Consider the following 19,316-nt stretch of genomic DNA (forward strand, 5'->3'; position numbering starts at 1 on the left):
CACGGGGCACAGGAGGCCGGCCTCCCCGGGCAGGGCCCGAGGGCCATGGCGGTCCTGCAGGGACCCCGAGGCGCCCCAAGCCCTCAGTCCCACTTCAGAGCCCGCAGCGCCGGAGGGGCCGCGAGGAGGCCGAGTTCAGGACGGCGTTCGGTCCCGCCCAGTCAGCCCAGCTCCATCCGCCCCCTCCCAGACGTGCCGCCTCGGCTCCCAGGCTCCCGGCGGTCCGGCTGTCCCATAGGCCGGTCGCACGGCACCCGCCCAGGCCGGGCCCCGCGCCGACGGGGGGACGGAGCCAGCGGGTTCGCGCCAAAATCACGTAGCTAATCCCTCCCCCGCGGGCTACGTCGCGCCCTTCTTTTTTTCAAACCCGGGGCTGGGCGGGGATTGGTGGGCTGGACAGTCACGTGGTTAACGGTCGCGGGAAGCCGCGGAGCCCGAACTCGCGGCTGGACTTGCGGAGACCTCACCCTCGGCGCCCGGGCCGCCCCACCTCCGCCGGACAGTCCACGTCGCCGCGGCCGCGGCCCCCGCCGCCGCCCGCAGCGCCGAGCGCCCGGGAGCCGCAGCCCACCGCCACGCAGACCCGCCGCCGCGGCCACAGACGCGCCCAGTCGCACGTGGCAGACCCGCCCCCTGGGCAGGCTGTGCCCTGGACTCCGCGAGTCCCGGCTCTCCCGTTCTCCGTCCCGGCCCCCGGGGCGCGATGAGCTTCCTGAGCCGGCAGCAGCCGCCGCCGCCGCGGCGCTCCGGGGCCTCCTGCACTTTGCGGCAGAAGCTGATCTTCTCTCCCTGCAGCGACTGTGAGGAGGAGGAGGAGGAAGAGGAGGAGGAGGGCAGCGGCCACAGCACCGGGGAGGACTCGGCCTTTCAAGAGCCTGACTCGCCGCTGCCGCCCGCACGGAGCCCCCCCGAGCCCGGGCCCGAGGGCCGCCGCTCGCCCAGCCCTGCCCCCGGCAGCCCCGGGGAGCTGGAAGAGGACATGCTGCTGCGGGGCGCCTCTCCGGGCGCGGACGCGTCCGGCGGCGGGGCCGAGGGCGACTCGTGGGAGGAGGAGGGTTTCGGCTCCTCGTCGCCGGTCAAGTCGCCGGCGGCCGCCTATTTCCTGGGCAGCTCGTTCTCGCCGGTGCGCTGCGGCGGCCCGGAGGACGCGTCCCCGCGCGGGTACGGGGAGCGGAGGGCTGGCGAGGGCCCGTGTTCGCCGCTGCGGGACCACCCCGGCACCCCGCCGCACAAGACCTTCCGCAAGCTGCGGCTGTTTGACACCCCGCACACCCCCAAGGTGAGGACGCGGCGGGGGCGCCCCGAGCCCGCGCCGGGCCGGCCTTTTAAAAAGGCGACGGCGCCTTGCGTGGAGCGCGGCGCCTCCCGGGTTCGGTTACATAACCGCCCGGCCGCGCCCCGGCTCCCTCGCCTGCGCAGCAGCAAAAAGTTGGCAGCCTTTCTTCTTGGCCCTGCCCAGAAGTTGTCCGTTAAGATTATATAACTGAACAATGGGTCTCGTCTGGAACTTCTTCGTCTTTCACAGGGGCTGGTCGGTGCCGTCTAGGTGGCTCACGATTGACCGCTCGCCGAATGGGGGCTCCCCGGAGCGTGTCAGCCGGAGTGTAGCACCCATAACATAGTTTGGAAGGATGCTGGGCTGGTGCTGGCCCCGCCACCTGACACTCGCGAGTGCCGAAGCCTTACGGTGCCTTTTAAACGCTGTGATCGGTCCTGTAATTTGGGCGGCGCACTCAAGAGTTCGGTTAAAATAATTTTCATGCGCTTGTCGTTTCGTGTCGTGTCCTCTGAATGGGGAACGTTTGAGGTAGGGAGGGAGAAAAGGCTGGCCCTTTTTACGCTCTTAAAGACTTACAAGTCACGGTAGCACTTAAGAATCTTCCTGGGCATCTTTATTGGGTCAGCGTGTGTTTACACCTTTGGGTTTGCAGTGACCAAGTTTGGTCACCTAAGTATGATGATTAGGAATATCCAGCTGTTAAAAAGTCAGCATTGGGATTGTTGCTTGGACCCTTCTGTGTTCATGTTAATGCATCATGAAGTAGGTGCTCAACACTTGTTTGTTTGTTAAATGGTAAGAAATATGCCGATTACCACTTAGAACTTTAGAACTAACAGCAGAGTTATAAATGGACACTTCCTGAAATTAAGACAAGTGTCGCATTTGTAAGAATAATATAGGAGACGTAGTTTTTAAAGTAAGTTTCAGAACCTCAGGAAGATGTAAGCTTTTGAGCTTGACTGTTATTAGCAGACTTGCCCTAGGCAAGATTCCTCTAGAAGTGAGGGGAGGAGCCCAGCGGTGGTGGCTTTCAAAGCCCTATTTAGATGAAGGTGGGTGGGGGAAAGGGAAGAGGAGCTTTTGTGGGGCCTCCCCTACTGCTTTCTATTTTTAGAAAGGGTTTGTTAACTCCTGGCCTCTAGAATGAACTTAATTTTTTTATAAGTATTTTTTCTTTATTGATTTTAGAGGGGGAGAGAGAGAGAGAAACATCGATGAGAGAACATGGACTGGTCCCCCAATCAGAACCGAACTGGTGACCTCTTGGTGCATGGGTTCACGCTGAGCCATACCAGCCCAGCTAGAATGAACTTAATTTTGCTATGCATTCATGTTTTTGGGCTCTAGACCTATTTTACTTGGCTAACTTTTTCAGAAAAGGTGGTTAGTATCCAGCTTGAGACTCCTAAGTTAACCACTTTATTTTGCTTGAAATACTGTACTATTTCAAGGCTTGTGTGTTGCTTTGACCTTTAGGACTTGGATCCTAAAAACATTTTTCCTCTCCTAGAGTTTGCTCTCCAAAGCTCGAGGAATCGATTCCAGCTCTGTTAAACTCCGAGGTGGTTCTCTATTCATGGATACAGAAAAATCAGGAAAAAGAGAATTTGATATTCGACAGACTCCTCAAGTGAATATTAATCCTTTTACTCCAGATTCTTTGTTACTTCATTCCTCAGGACAGTGTCGTAGAAGAAAGAGAACATACTGGAATGAGTAAGTTAGTTATTCGATAATTTGGTTCCCCAACTACCCAAGATTGTTTGGGTATCTTATCAAAATGTAATTTTTAACTGAATGACATGGAAGTTTATGCTCTGAATTTTTTTTTTCTATTACTAGCATCTAATTCTCAGCAGAGATAGGTGGGAAATAATCTCTGTGGAAAAGGAGTGCCATGAGAAAGGAAGGAGTGAAATATTTAGATAGCTTGTAGGAAATCCACTGGTGTCAAAAAGTGGCAGGCACAGAGAGTTGATTTAGAAAGGCTTTAATTTTGATGTGCTTGGTGGTGTTGCTTCTGGTTAGTGAGCATGTTTAAGCAGGGATTACATTTTCATCACCTGAGCTGTATCTTGTGATTACAAAATTAAATGCTTTCTGTTTTTTTATTCGTTAAAATTTCATTTCACCTATCAAAGTTTTGGATCTCTACTTGATTTTTCAGTTATATTGATAAAAAATACATAATATTTTTCAGTTCCTGTGGTGAAGACATGGAAGCAAGTGATTATGAGTTTGAAGATGAAACAAGACCTGCTAAAGTAAATAGCTTTTAATTTTCTTTTTATTGTTTCTGAGATGTGGTTTTCTATTTTGTAACAGGTTACCAAATATACATGTTAAATAGGCATTAAAACATATGATTTAAAAATTTTACACACTGTGCTATCTTCATGCAAAAAATAATTTTGATATCTTTGTATTATACATATGGATACACTTTTTATTACAGAGAATTACAATTACTGAAAGCAATATGAAGTCACGGTATACAACAGAATTTCATGAGCTAGAGAAAATTGGCTCTGGAGAATTTGGTTCTGTGTTTAAATGTGTGAAGAGGCTGGATGGATGCATTTATGCCATTAAGAGATCAAAAAAGCCATTGGCCGGCTCTGTTGATGAGTATGTATTAAAAATTTTGTCTTTTGATCTTTTGTTCCCTATGGTGTTACAAACAGTAAGGTTTTAGATAATCACGCATTGAATTTAATTAATTCTTTAACTTTTGAGAAGTTATAACGATATAATCAGATCCTTTTCATTTTGTACCATTAGTTCTTATTGGATTGGTAAAATAATATGAGCAGTCTGATTTTGGAATCTAACTTAAATTTCTCATTTCTAGTAGCATCCATGAATTCACAGTTAAATGGGAGTTTCATCTTTCCAGATTTCTAGGTCCAAGTACGGTTTCTTCTTTCTAACTGCTATTCTTTAATGGAAGCCTTTGGGAACATCTGCCAAGTTTTGTTTTTTTTTATCCTCACCCGAGGACATTTTTACATTTTTTGTTCAGATAGAGTGGGAGGGAGAGAGAGGAAGAGAGAGAGAGAAACATTGACGTGAAAGGGACACATCAAGTGGCTGCCACCCGCACGACCAACCAGGGACAGGGACAGGGACAAACTGCAACCGAGGTACGTGCCCTCAGTGGGAACAAACCCGGTCTCTCTGGACCACAGGCTGACGCTCCAACTGCTGAGCCAAACCGGCCAGGGCTGCACAAAGTCTTAACTCCTTCTCTCTCAAGTTGGTTTTTCAGCATAATAATAGATACAGAGCCCTGGCCGTTTCGCTCAGTGTTGGTCTGTGGTCCAGAGAGACCCGGGTTTGGTTCCCGCTGAGGGCACGTACCTCAGTTGCAGTTTGTCCCTGGCCCTGGTTGGTCTTGCGGGTGTCAGCCACTCGAGGTGTCCCTTTCACGTCAATGTTTCTCTCTCTCTCTTCCTCCCTCCCACTCTAGACAAAAAAATGTCCTTGGGTGAGGATTAAAAAAAAAAAATAGATACAGAAGTCAAGTTTCTTTTATGAAGTTTCAGATAAATTAATTCAGTTTAGACATGAATAAAAATTATTCTATTAATCTCAAATTCTTCCTAGGCAGAACGCTTTGAGAGAAGTATATGCTCATGCAGTGCTTGGACAGCATTCTCATGTAGTTCGATATTTCTCTGCATGGGCAGAAGATGATCATATGCTTATACAAAATGAGTATTGTAATGGTGAGTAACATAATGATTCTCTTGTAAACTTGTGAGCTCAAATGAATGAACGTTGTGGCAATACTTAGTTTTATCTAAAGTTTGTTTCTTTTATCTCTTATAAAATCAAAGATCAGAAGCCTAACGTGCGTTTCAAGGGCAAGTAACACCTACCTGATGTTAAAGATTGGAAACTATGTCCCTTCTGCCTCAGTAGAACAGTGCAAATTATGTATATGCCAATTACTCAAATTAAACTGATCTTGAGAGGATACTTGTCTTGCCATATGTATTTTGGTATTCTCTACCTACTATAGTGTGTGTGGAATATAGTAGTTAAAATACAGGTTCCCCGCATATAGCTTTTCCTTTCCATTTCATTGTATGAACTACTAAAACTCATGTTGGTTACTTGTAACAGTGACTCTCCATTGATCTAAACTCAGCCATTTGTTCAAGGCATTCTGTAATCTTTACCCCCTCCCATCTATCAAATCGAGTTTACCACTAGAATCCACTAAGACTTTCTAATTAAATAAGTTGTTCTCTAGCTGTGCCTCCCTCACTCTCCCCCTGCAAAGACAAACAAAGTAAGCATGTTTAGAGGTTCAACTTTGGACCTGTGTATAGCTTTCAATTTTAGCAAGTCCTTCAAGGACCAACTTGGGTCCCTTTTTTCCTTAAACCTCTACCACAGTCGGTCTCAATTGTGATTCTCTTAGACATGTTATTAAATATCTAAATCTTTATAATAATTTTTATTTCTGTATATCTTCTGTGAATATTAAAATTTAGAATTTGGGCCCGGCTGGTGTGGCTCAGTCATTGAGCGTCAACCCATGTACCAAGAGGTCGCTGGTTTGATACCTGGTCAGGGCACATGCCCAGGTTGTGGGCCAAATCCCCAGTGGGGGGCATGCAGGAGGCAGCCAATTGATGTTCTCTCTCATCGATGTTTCTATCTCTCCTTTTCCCTCTCTCTAAAATCAATAAAGAAAAAACATTTTTTTTTTTTAATTTAGAATTTGGTGCACACTTGAGGTGATAGCAAAGAGTTATTTTTATATTATTGTTTTCATTTTTTTCTTAAACAAGACCAGTCATCTCATAGCTTGTGAATAAGTGGTATAGTAGTGGATTCAGATTTTCCATTATTTCAAAACTGGACAAAACAGAAGTAAAAGATCTATTTCCATACCTCATTTCTCATTATCTTATTAGTACTCTATATTGAAAGAACGGAAGTGCTCAGTATATAGTATTGCTGTTAGTTTGTTTCACAAATCTTTTGAATGTTTCTATTCATACCATCAAAATATTTATGTAGCTGTCTTCCATGACTTGTGGACTATTCTGTTTCTTTATTTTTCAGTTACTGCATTTAATATAGTACAACTCAGCCATAATGTCTTTTCCACTCCATATCTTCTAGACACCATCACCTTTTAGTTCCTTCCTTCCTGTCACTTTTTGGATATGGCTGGTTCTCTTAAGTATTTCAGTGGTAGTCCAGGGATGACAATTTGTAACAACCTAGTATACATGGTTGTATAATTCACATGACTTTGAGAAAACTCATTTGATCCTGGAGGGTAGGGGAGAGTGAGTGGTCTTTCTACCCTCTCAGATTACAAAGACCTTGTCCTATAATAAAGTTAGTCTATAAAATAACCTTTTGAAACAGTTTATTATTTTGGAGCAGTGTAAAACTTAAAGACTAAAGATCTCTAAAAAATAAGTAGACTTGTGTGACACAGGACTGCCTTGTTGTATGGTTGTTTATTCTGCTTAGATGCAAGAAAATAAGACTATACTGATACACTTGAGCTTTTCTTATCTTTTGTTTCCCCTTTCAAAAAGCTTTGACTGTCAGTAAGCCTGATCTTCAGGGAAAGGATTTGTATATGTTGGTGAACTGATATCCTTTATCAGTGACTAAGATCCCTTATTAAGGCAAACAGTCTCATTTGCATTTTACACCTTTTGTCTTCAGTGTGGTGATGGATTGAAATTTTTACCTTGATAAATAAATGTAGAAAAATGTTGATGGATAAGGGAAGAGAACCTAAAAATCAGATGAATGTTTTGCTCTTCTCACCTCTCTTGCTCTTTTGACAGTGAGATACAAAGAACTGGCTTGGCTACAGTTGCTAGACTAAAAAGCAGCCATATTCTTTCTTTCTTTCTTTTTTTTTTTTGGTATGTGCCCCTAGCAGGAACCAAACCCGGGACTCTGGTTCACAGGCCAATGCTCCAACCCCTGAGCCAAACTGGCCAGGGCCATATTCTTTCTTTTTAAAATTTTTTCCTTTATTGATTTTAGAGAGGAAGGGAGAGGAAGAGAGAGATAGAAATATTGATGAATGAGAACATCGATTGGCCACCTCCTGCATGCCCCCTACCAGGGATTTGGTGCACAACCTGGGCATGTGCCCTGACTGGGAATCAAATTGGCGACCTGTTGGTGCATGGGTCAATGCTCAACTACTGAGCCACGCTGGCCGGGCCATATTCTTTCTTATTAAACTTGATCTAGGATTTCAAGCTCACTTGTCTGACAGGCTTATTGACCTGCTCCTTTTTAGAGCCCTTTATTCCCCCATAGTTAAGATTTGTACAAGTTAAGTATGGAGAATGCACTTAAGCCTAAGATATTTAGGTGTGTGGTTTGTTTTTATTTAAAAGACACATTTGCTGTTTGTTATTCAGTCTTGTTTAAATTGTACTACCTTTTTTCCTGACTAATATTTCATTGACCTGATTTTATTATCCTAGTTTTGATTTTATTTTTCCTAACTAAGCTTTAAAAAGAAGTGGTGGGCCTGCCCGGAGTGGCTCAGCTATTGAGTGTTGTCCTTGCTTTAAAAGCTACCTGTTTGATTCACAGTCAGGGCATGTATGTGGGTTTCGGGTTTGATCCCCAGTCAGAGAGTGTACAGAAGGCAACCGATTGATGTTTCTCTCTCTAAGCATGTCCTCGAGTAAGAATTTTAAAAAAGTGGTGAGTTTTTTTCAGCATAATTCATTTCCTGTGAGATAAAGTATAAACTTCAAAGTTTTAAAGAAAACTTGTGAAGTATAAACTTATAAAAATAACAAATTAGCTGATTGATTTGGCTGATTCTATAAAAGATTTTATTCTCGTTTGTGGTAAGAGTAGTATAAATTAAAACTACCAAGATAACTGGTTTTTACCTATAAAATTTATAGACTGTCAAGGGTGTGGGAAAACAGGTATTCTCATACATTAATGATGGGAATAGAAATTGGTACAGCCTTCTCTATCAGGACTGTGTGTGTGTGTGTGTACATGCACATAGGCACCGGCTAATAGAGTTTAAGTACTAGCCATTTTGAAATCGGAAACTGAGTATACTGTTCTTTCTTTTAAATTGTTATTTATTGATTTTAGAGAGAGAAGAAGAGAAAGAAACATCGATTTGTTGTTCCACTTATTTATGCACTCATTGGTTCGAACCTGCAACCTTGGCATATTGGGACGACCCTTTAACCAACTGAGCTACCTGGCCAGGGCCTGTTATTTCTTTATGTTAACTTTCAGAGGCAATCAAGTCTTGGCACTGATGGTATGAATACCAATATGAAGCTCTTTTGCAGAGGATAAACAGAGAAATGGCCCAAATTTATGTTATATGTAACGAAATAGTATTATGTACACACTATGCATGTATATATTACATTGTACATACCTTTGAACCCAGCATTGGGTTTCTAGGAGGTATACTAAATATGTGTGAAATGACCAATGTACAAAGTTATTTTTTAGACCATAGTATATATAGTAGCATAGGCTTAGAAAATATTTTAAAATGTCTGTCCAACGGGAGATCAGTTAATGCGTCACCATTCAGTTACACAGTGGAATTTAGCAGAGACGCAATAAAGGGGGTAGTCTTTGTGTACTGGTAACGAACTATCCTAAAGATAATGAAATTACATTATCATTTGTATAAAAACAAGTTGAAAAGAATGAATAAGAAACTGATAGTATAGATTTACTCTTGGGGAAAGAATCAGGTGGGTTTCTGGGGTATATGGATTACAGAGACTTTACATTATGTTTTCTACGCATGTGAGTATATTACCTATTGAAAGAACAAACAAAATTTTTATTTCACAAGCAGATTAAAGGGAATAGGTCCTAAAAATGTCACTATATTGGTTAAGTCTGTGGTCATTCAGTAAAGATAGAAGGAAGAAAAATAAGAATATTTCTTAAAGAAGAAAATGCTAATTTTATTTTTTGTGTTTGTAGGTGGAAGTTTAGCTGATGCCATAAGTATAAACTACAGAAGCATGAGTTACTTTATAGAAGCAGAGTTGAAGGATCTCCTTTTGCAAGTTGGCCGGGGCTTGAGGTATATTCATTCAATGTCTTTGGTTCACATGGATATAAAGCCTAGTAAGTATTACAAATCCTTTGACCTATGTTCTGTAGGATTATAGCGAATAAATGACTTCATTAAAACACTGAAAACATACATCTTAGCATGTTTTTTCATCATTAGTTTAAAAGACTTTTGGACAACTTACTAATATTGTTTTATGATTTCCATTCATCTCATGTTACTCCAAAAGATTTGATTTAATGAACTCATTTTCATTAAAAGCTGGAAAAAATTTGGGGCAAACTAGTCTCTAAGTAGGACTCTGATGGGAGACTAAAAACCTAAGTTTTTTTTTCCAGTCCTCACCTGAGGATATTTTTCTGTTTATCTTCAGATAGTGTGGGAGGGATGGGAAGGGAGAGAGAAAGAGAAAGACACATTGATTGGTTGCCTCCCGTATGACCCTTACCAGGGCCAGGGCCCTAACCAAAACTGAGGTACGTGCCCTTGACTGGGATCAAACCCGTGACTCTTTGGTCCACAGGCTGATGCTCTATTGCTGAGCCAAACTGGCCAGGGCTGTTTTTATTGATTTTTACAGAGAAGGGAAGGAAGAGAGAAATAGAAACATTGATGTGAGAGAGAAACTTCAATGGGCTGCTTCTTGCTTGCTTCCTACTTGGGATTGAGCCTGCAATCCTGACCCAGACCTCTCAGGCCATGGGACGACTCAATCCACTGAGCCACACAGGCCAGGCTGCATTGATTTTTAGAGTGGAAGGGACAGGAGGGAGGTGGGGAGGGAAACATCAGTGTGAGAGAAACACATTGATTGGTTGCCTCACACAGAACCAGGGCTGGGGATTGAACGTACAACCCAGGTATGTGACCTTTGGTCTGTGGGCTCATGTTGTAAATACTTAGCTAAACTGGCCAGGGCTTTGGTGGAATCTTTAGGGTTCTGTATATACAGTATCATGTCATCTACAAATAATGACAGTTTTATTTCTTCCTTTCCAATTTGGATGCCTTTTATTTCTTGTTCTTGTCTGATTGCTGTGGCTGGGACTTCCATTACTATGTTAAATAACTGGTGAAAGTGGGCATCCCTGTCTTGTTCCCAATCTTAAAGGAAAGGCTTTAAGTTTTTGTCCATTGGCTGTGGGTTTGTCATAGATATAGTCTTTACTATGTTGCAGTATGTTCCCTGTATTTCCACTTTGCTGAGAGTTTTTATCATGTATGGGTGCTGGATGTTGTCAAATGCTTTCTCTGTATTTTTCATATGATTGGATGAATTTTATCCTTCATTTTGTTATGTGGTGTATCATGTTAATTGATTTGCAGATATTCTTTGCATCCCCAGAATCCCACTTGATCATGGTATATGATTTTTTTAATGTATTACTGGATTTGGTTTACTAATATACTGTTGAGGATTTTTATGTCTATATTCATCAGAGATACTGGCTTATAATTTTCTTTCTTTGTAGTGTCTCTTATCTGGTTTTGGAATTAGGATAATGCTGGTCTTGTAAAATGAGCTTGGGAGTAGAGTCTTCCCTCCTCTTGAGTTTTTTGGAATAGTTTGAGAAGGGTAGGTATTATGAATGTTTGGTAAAATTCACCTGTGAAACCATCTGGTTCAGGACTTTAGTTTGCTGGGAGGTGGTTTTTGTTGTTGTTAATCCTCACTTGAGGATATTTTCAAGTTGATTTTTAGGAAGAGGGGGAGGGAGAGACAGAGAAACATCCATTGGTTGCTTCTGCATGACCTCATCCTGGGCCAGGGATGAACCTGCAACCCAGTTATGTACCCCTGACTGGAATTGAACACGGGACCCTTGGGTTCCAGGGCCGACCCTCTAACTGGTGAACTCAACTGACTAGGGCTGCTGGTAGTTTTTTTGATTACTACTTTGATTTATTAGTTGTAATCGATCTGTTCAGATTTTCTGTTTTCTTCTTGATTCAGTTTTGGAAGATTGTATATTTCTAGGAGTTGCTCCATTTCTTCCATATTGTCCAATTTGTAAGCATATAGTTATTCGTAATACTTTCTTAAAATCCTTTGTTTTTCTGTGTTTCTCTGTATTTCAGTTGTTATTCCTCCCCTTTTATTTCTGATTTTATTTGTGTCTTCTCTCTTTGATTCTTGATGAATCTGGTTAAAGGTTTATCAATCTTGTTTATCCTTTCAAAGAACCTACTCTTGGTTTCGTTGATCTTTTATTTCTTTCCTTCTACTTCTCAGTTTGGGCTTTGTTTGTTGTTCTTTTTCAGGTTCCTTTAAGTGTACAGTTAGATTGTTTATTTTGGATTTTTTCTGTTTCTTGAGATAGGCCTGTAATGCTCTGGATTTCTCTCTTAGAACTGCTTTCACTGTGCTCCATAGATTCTGTGTTTTGAGTTCATTTTCCTTTTCTTTTTTTTAAATTTTCTTCCTTTATTGATTTTAGAGAGAGGAGGGAAGAGAGAGATAGAAACATCAATGAGAGAGAACATCAATTGGTCGCCTCCTACATGCCCCCCACCGGGGATCGGCTCACAACCTGGGCATGTGTCCTGACTGGGAATTGAACCGACAACCTCTTGGTGCATGGGTCGACGCTCAACCACTGAGCCACACCAGTCGGACTTGTGTTCATTTTCATTTGTCTCAAGGTAACTTTTGATTTCTTCCTTGATCTCATTGTTAACCCATTCATTGTTTAGTAACATGTTATTTAGCCTCCATGTGTTTGTGTCTTTTTCATTTTTTTTTTATTGTAATTGGTGTCTAGTTTCATTGTTTTTGGAGAAGATGCTTGATATGATTTCAGTCTTGAATTTATTAAGGCTTGTTTTGTGACCCAACTTGTGATCTATTCCTAGTAAATGTTCCATGTACACTTGAAAAGAATATGTATTCTGCTGCTTTGGGGTGACATGCTTTGAAAATATCAATGAAATCTACTCTAGTGTGTCGTTTAAGGCCACTGTTTCCTTTCTGGGGTGTGTATGTGTGTGTGTGTAAGATCTGTCAATTGATGTCAGCGGGGTGTTAAAATCTTCCCTAGTATGAATGTATTTCTTCCAATCTCTCTATTTATGTCCATTAAGATTTGTTTTACATATTTAGGTGTTCCTGTGTTGGGTGTATAAATGTTTATGTGGGTTATGTCCTCTTGTTGGAGTGATCCTTTTATCATTATGTAGTGTCCTTCTTTGACTCTCATTATAGCCTTTTTAGTTTTTTGGGTTTTTTTTAGTTTTTTTTTTTTTTTTAATTGATCTTAGAGAGAGAGAGAGAGAGAGAGAGAGAGAGATGTTGATGTGAGGGAGAAACATCGATCAGTTGCCTCCTGTACACACCCCAACCAGGGATTGAACCTTTAACTGGGCATGGTCCCTACTGGGAATCAAACCTGCCACCTTCTGGTGAACGAGACAACACTCCAACCAATTGAACCACACTGGCAAGGGCAATAGCCTTTGTTTTATTTTTATTTATTTATTTTAATTCTCACCAGAGGATGCTTTTCTATTTATCTTCAGACAGAGTGGGAGGGAGAGAAAGGGGGAGAGAGAGAGAGCGAGAAAAACATCGATGTGAGAGGGACACATCGACTGGTTGCCTCCTGCAGAACCCTGACCAGGGCCTGGGACGAACCGCAACTGAGGTACGTGCCCTTGGCTGGAATTGAACCTGCAACTCATTGGTCCATGGGCTGAAACTCTACCGCCAGGCCAATCTGCCAGGGCAAATATAGCCTTTGTTTTAAAGTCTATTTTGTCTGATATAAGATTGCTACCCCAGCTTTTTCATTGTTGTTGTTAATCCTCACCAGAGGATATTTTTCCATTGATTTTTAGTTCAGTCACACTGGCTGGGCGCCATTTTATTCTTAATAACTGTGTTCCTCTTTTCTTCTTAAAAAAGGTCCTTTAACATTTCTTGTTAATACTGGTTTGGTGGTAATGAACTCCTTTAGCTTTTTGTTGTCTGGGAAGCTCTTTATTTCGCCTTCAATTTTACTTTATTTTTTAATCCTCACCTGAGGATATTTTCCCATTGATTTTGATTTTCAGATAGAGTGGGAGGAAAGGAGAGAGAGAGAAAAAAAAAAAAACATCAATGTGAGAGAGACAACATTGGTTGCCTCCCGCATGTCTCTTTAAGTTCTCACTGAGATCATTCACTCCTTCTCTTCCTTGAGCACCCTTATAACCATTGTTTTGAACTTGCATCTGATAGCTTTTGGTTGCCTCCATTTCATTGGAGGAATTCTCTTGTTTTTTTTTCATTTGAGGCATGTTTCTTTTTCCTCCCCATTTTGTCTTTCTTTTTGTGTTTGTTTCTGTGTATTAGGTAGATCTTCTATGTCTCCCAGTCTTGTTATAATGGTCGTAATGTAGTAGGTGTCTTGTGGGGCTCAGTGACACAATCTTCCTGATCACCTAAGCTAGGTGCTCCAGGAATGTCTCTTGTGTGGGTTATGTGAGCCTCCCTGTTGTAGTTGAGTTTTGAATGCTATTGGTCCGTCTGTGAGTTGGGTTTATTCAGGCTGGCTGACTGTGAGGGTTGACCCCCACCATAGTGTATAAGCTGCTGTGTGGAAGCTGTGCCTCCTCCCAAAGCAGAGTTGGCCCCAACAGGGTCTGATGCCTGCTGGGATCTCCCTTTGGGTATGCCCTTGTGTGTCTAGTTGGGTCATGCTCTGGTGTTGTCTGAAGCCCACCACTGGCTTTGTTCTGGGTCCCCTTGGGAGGGACTCCAGTGCAGGTCGATGTCAGATTCTGCCTGTAACTACTTTGGGCTACCTGTCTGGAGCTACCAAATGATAATGTAGTTTATGGCTATCTCTACTGGTCCTGAGTACACGTGGGAGGGCCCAACCTGTGTACGAGGGTTGACTTGGCTTTCACCAGCTCCGAGCCTGGGCAGGTCAGTAAAAGGCCCAAGGCACTTTGAAATCTGTCTCTAACTGTTGGCTGCTTTGCCACCCTCTGAGGCTGCTGGGACTTTTTTTAGAGCCTTCCAAAGAAAGTCTTAACTCAAGTTCTTAACAGTTTTTTGTACAAACTTATATCGATTTCAGGACTATGCCTTATATCTGGTTATATCCATTTTTTAGGTTTTACCTTCTACTTCTAAAAATAATGATACAGACCTTGTCTTGTAAAATGTCGTTTCTTTTGTATTTGGTTGCTTCCTTGTAATATTTAGCTTATTTTTTTCTCCCCTTATATTTCTTATACATTAGAAGTTACAACTAAAAGGTTGATGGATTCATGTTAAACATTTTAGGATAGGTGTTTTTAAGTTGAATTTAATAAGTTTTGGGTGGTTTTTTTTTAACCTATGGAAACGTGTGTGATCATTGGGAATTTAAGTCATTTTACACAGTTTGTTTTAATTCTAGAGTATGTGAAGAATTTATCTGTACATTGACAACACCAGAATTTTTATTTGCAAAAAGAAAAAATTATATTTGGACTGATGGCAATAAATGTGAATTAGTAAGGTTTGCCTATATTCATCTTGTATTAAGTGTCAAAAGTAGTAGACCCTTATATTGCAAATACAGAAGTTGAAAATAATAACTTTTAAAATTTCAAATTTACAAATATCAGATGTCTTATAAATAAAATGAAACTGGAAAGATGACTCCAATGAATATAACATTTATAAATTCAATACTATATTGATAAAATTATTAAAATGAAATATGTTACTAAAACTTGTTATTCATGAGCTTACTTGAATTTATAGATAAAATGTGTATTTAGCTGAGACAGTGAACCATAAAGCTACACTGGGGGAAAGATGCTGTATGGTCAGCCAAACTCAATAGCTATGTGACTCGTTCTTTTCACACCGGCCTTGTAGCACTAAGTTAAAATTTGTGCTTTGGCATCATTACAAATTACTGTGTTATTGCCTTCTGTATTGTTTCTAAGTGATTAGAACTGCCGAAGATCAATGTGTAGATGTGAAGGGACTAATATAGTGGTTTCTAAGTGTTCAAGGACCAATGCTCGGCTAGAAAATATATTCCTAGAAAATAAAGCCCCAATTCCCATCCTGAGACTCTCACTCTCATTGGGTTTGGGGTAGAACATATAAAAAAATCTATATATTTAAAAGCTTTTTGGATGATTCTGATGTATGCCAGTTTGTGAACTTTGGTTATACTGTTAATTGTTAGTGTGGCTTATATAAATATCTCTTTGACAGGTAATATTTTCATATCTCGAACCTCAATCCCAAATGCTGCCTCTGAAGATGGAGATGAAGATGACTGGGTATCCAACAAAGTTATTTTTAAAATAGGTAAGAAAGAAAGATTAACCATATTATTACCTTAAAATAGAGAGGGGCTATTGTGTTTTAACTCTTGGCTGTATTTTTTTTAATACTTCTAGGTGATCTTGGGCATGTAACAAGAATCTCCAGTCCACAAGTTGAAGAGGGTGATAGCCGTTTTCTTGCAAATGAAGTTTTGCAGGAGGTAGTTTTTCTCCATTAATAATGCCATTTGTTTTTGCAGCATTTACCATTTGATAGAATATAAATGCAGATGTGCTAAATTTTTAAGGGAGTAACTAGTAGAATAGAAATATAAAATAGAAAGACTAAACCATTAGCCATTGTTTATCAAAAATCAGTAAAGGCAAAGATTTGTAATATTTAACATGGTGGAGTTGTGGTAAAAGAGGTGTTTCCACACACTTTTGGTGGGACTTTAAAATGGCATAGCAGTTTTGGAGAGCTAAGTATTAGTATCGATATCAACATTTTAAAATTAAGTCCTGTTTGACCTAGAATTTCTATTTCTGAGAGTCTCCTTCAGAAATACTCTTGTGCAAACCAAGAACAATATAAATAAGTACCTAGCAACACAGGAATGATTATGTAAATTATGACTCCTATTAATAGTATTTTTTCAAAAAGAGTGTGATGAAATATTTCTCAATGAGAGTTTTGAATGAAAATAGAATAAGTAGAACAAATAAATTGTATGATCATTGTTCCTTTTATGTATATTTGTATCTTATATGTGCACTTGTCAGTGTATGTATGTTTTGTGTTTTCATATGCAAGCCCCAGTAGGGATAGGAGTTTCTTCTGAGAGTTAAACTGGGCTAGTGACAGATGAGGCATTCACTTTTAGAAATCTGTTTACCACCCCTCTACCTCAGAGTGTATATTACTTTGTAATTAGGATACTTTTCCCAAATTTACTTGTCCTCTGAGTAGATCTTAAAATCTTAAACGTGGCATTGAACATTTTAATTTAGTGGTGCTTCTCACCTAAATCATTATGGGGCATAATCTTACTTTATTTTGACCATTTTTATATTTCCTTAAATTTTAACTTTTATTTTACAGAACTATTCCCATCTACCAAAAGCAGATATTTTTGCCCTTGCCCTCACGGTGGTATGTGCTGCTGGTGCTGAACCTCTTCCCAGAAATGGAGACCAGTGGCATGAAATTAGACAGGGTAGATTACCTCGGATACCACAAGTGCTTTCCCAAGAATTTATGGAGTTGCTAAAAGTGAGTATTTTATGTATTGACATGGTTCAACATTTTATTAAATAGCATGTTTTTACCTTAATTTTACTTCTCTTTTTTAAGGTTATGATTCATCCAGATCCAGAGAGAAGACCTTCAGCAACGGCACTGGTAAAGCATTCAGTATTGCTGTCTGCTTCTAGAAAAAGCGCAGAACAATTACGAATAGAGTTGAATGCTGAGAAGTTCAAAAATTCACTTCTGCAGAAGTAAGTGAGGGTTTTTTGTTTTGTTTTTACTTTTTTCTGTTCATTAATTCACACATTTTAATGAGATAATTTAGGCTTTCTGTCAGTTAAGGTTATAGTGGTTTTAGCAGGTTATACAGTTAAAGTTGGGGACTTCTGCCTTACATTAGTACTTGACCTATAAATTTGTGTTGTTTCTAAATTTTGAAATTATGGACTTAAGGTATTTAAGACTGGCATATATTTGCAAGTGCTGATAATCCCTAAACCCTAAATCATATCAAAAGCTAAGTGAACCTATACTCCCCCGCCCAAACTCTCAGCATAAATGAACATTTCTTTAAACATTCTGTTGTACTAATGTTTATGAAATGATGAAATTAATGTCAATTAGATTAGTAGCTGGTTTTAATATTTGATATGAATGACCTTTGACATTTTCATTACTGATTGGAATGATAGTTCTAATTCATTTATTACTACCATTTTGATTATAACTTAATCTGACTTGAAATATGAAAAGTTTACTTGCCACTAGTTTGATATCATTGTTCATACAAATAGGAAGTAGAATTTTTCCTTCATCTCTGTTATGTAAAGGTATTTCACAATCTAATTAGAGTTCTTTTTGAAGTTTTTATTAAAATCTGGTCATTGCTGGCATCTTTATTATTTGTATCTAAGTGTATATGATATTTTAATTCTGATAGCACAAAATAAGATTATTTTGTAAATTTAAGTTATTTGAGCAGAGCTACAGTTTTATACTGTACTTTTCCTCTTCTCAATTGCATGTTAGAATAATAATAACATACAAAGATCTCCCAGCTGATAATATAGTTTGTGTTTGGCCCTTCCTAGGATTAATACAGTAGGTGAAAAGTCTTGTTTTCTATGTTTATGTTTGTAGAGAACTCAAGAAAGCCCAGATGGCAAAAGCTGCAGCTGAGGAGAGAGCACTCTTCACTGACCGGATGGCCACTAGGTCCACCACCCAGAGTAATAGAACATCTCGACTTATTGGAAAGAAAATGAACCGCTCTGTCAGCCTTACCATATACTGAACTACTCATTTCCCACCTCCCTCAAAAAACTGTGACAAGAGGAAGCTAAGCTAGGTTGAAATCACTGCTAGAATTCAGTTTGCAATTACTTTCTCAAAATCGGTGTCAGTAGTTTTACTGAAATACTTTTTAGGACTTTTATTTGTGAATTACAGTTAAAAGCTGTATTTTGACCAGTGCTCTATCAGGCTTTCGTCTAGTTTATCAGTGTCTTCTGTAGGATGTCAGTCACTGTTGGATGTAAGTTACATCAGCCTTCCAGGGTTAACCACTGTGGTGGTGTGCTGCTGATAGTTTGCTGTTGCAATGTGATGAAAGGTATCCTTCCCTGTAGTGACCTGTAAAAAGGACTCAAGGGCTTTATTCCAAACATTACTCCTTTGAAAAGGGAAATGGTAAGAGAATCAGTTACTACTCAGCCTTCAATGTACCTGTGTGTCAGTCTTAACATTTCTTTTTTTTTAATTGTGAATTATACTTGTATATCCAACTGGGAGCACTTTTAGGCACTGTATGAACCATGGAATAATTCTGTGGAAGTATTGCCTTGTGAATTTGCTGCTATTTTAGTTTCGTCTTTGCTGTAAAATTGTAGCATTAAACAATCATTGTTGTTAATAGGCTTTCTTTTGAAAACAATTATGTGAAATACATAGCTGCTCTTGATGAAAAGCAGCTATTTTCCTTTTGAACTTTGAAGCTAGTGCATTGGAGAAATGTACCCTTCCCCCTTTGGAATGCTGTATTAATGTAGTGTAATTATTACTGGTTTTGTAATTTTTCCTTATACTGCCCTTCCCTGATTTCTTAAAAATGTTTCCTCTCTCCACCCAAGTTTTATACTTGATTGTATTGTTAGTCTTTTTAACTGTTCTGCCCAGTTTCTCTTCAATATTTGTGTATATAAACTAATCTTGGTGATATTGTACATAGCTGTTTGAAATGCCAGAATGACTTCTGACTATTGCAAGCTTTTCATAAAATATATTTTATCTGTGATTAGCCATGTGACTAATAAATAGTACTGGCTAACATGTTGGAAAAAAAAGAATTTGTTTATATTGTTTATTTTCCTATTTGGGTTTAAAACATGTTTGCACTTGTCTGTTTGACTTGTGTTTTATTAACATTGATTGGCATATTAAAAGTCACTCTGAGCTTA

General features: G+C 40.0%; 1 protein-coding gene across 1 annotated transcript; it reads left to right on the forward strand.

Annotated features, from left to right (window-relative positions):
* Nucleotides 1-452: 452 nt before the first annotated feature.
* WEE1 (WEE1 G2 checkpoint kinase) lies at nt 453-19,316 on the forward strand. Its single transcript, XM_036258865.1, has 11 exons — nt 453-1,279; nt 2,793-2,998; nt 3,483-3,546; nt 3,738-3,910; nt 4,889-5,010; nt 9,266-9,412; nt 15,559-15,654; nt 15,747-15,832; nt 16,714-16,884; nt 16,966-17,111; nt 18,001-19,316. The coding sequence occupies exons 1-11, from the start codon at nt 704-706 to the stop codon at nt 18,152-18,154; spliced, it is 1,941 nt and encodes a 646-aa protein (XP_036114758.1). The 5' UTR covers nt 453-703; the 3' UTR covers nt 18,155-19,316.

This window comes from Molossus molossus, unplaced genomic scaffold (genome assembly GCF_014108415.1).
Source record: "Molossus molossus isolate mMolMol1 unplaced genomic scaffold, mMolMol1.p scaffold_m16_p_13, whole genome shotgun sequence".
Lineage (NCBI taxonomy): Eukaryota > Metazoa > Chordata > Mammalia > Chiroptera > Molossidae > Molossus > Molossus molossus.

Coding starts and splice junctions, on each gene's coding strand:
- WEE1 (XM_036258865.1), top strand. CDS start 704: ATGAGCTTCCTGAGCCGGCAGCAGCCGCCGCCGCCGCGGCGCTCCGGG. Junction 2,999..3,482: donor AAGAGAACATACTGGAATGA/GTAAGTTAGTTA, acceptor AATATTTTTCAG/TTCCTGTGGTGAAGACATGG. Junction 15,833..16,713: donor CAAATGAAGTTTTGCAGGAG/GTAGTTTTTCTC, acceptor TTTATTTTACAG/AACTATTCCCATCTACCAAA.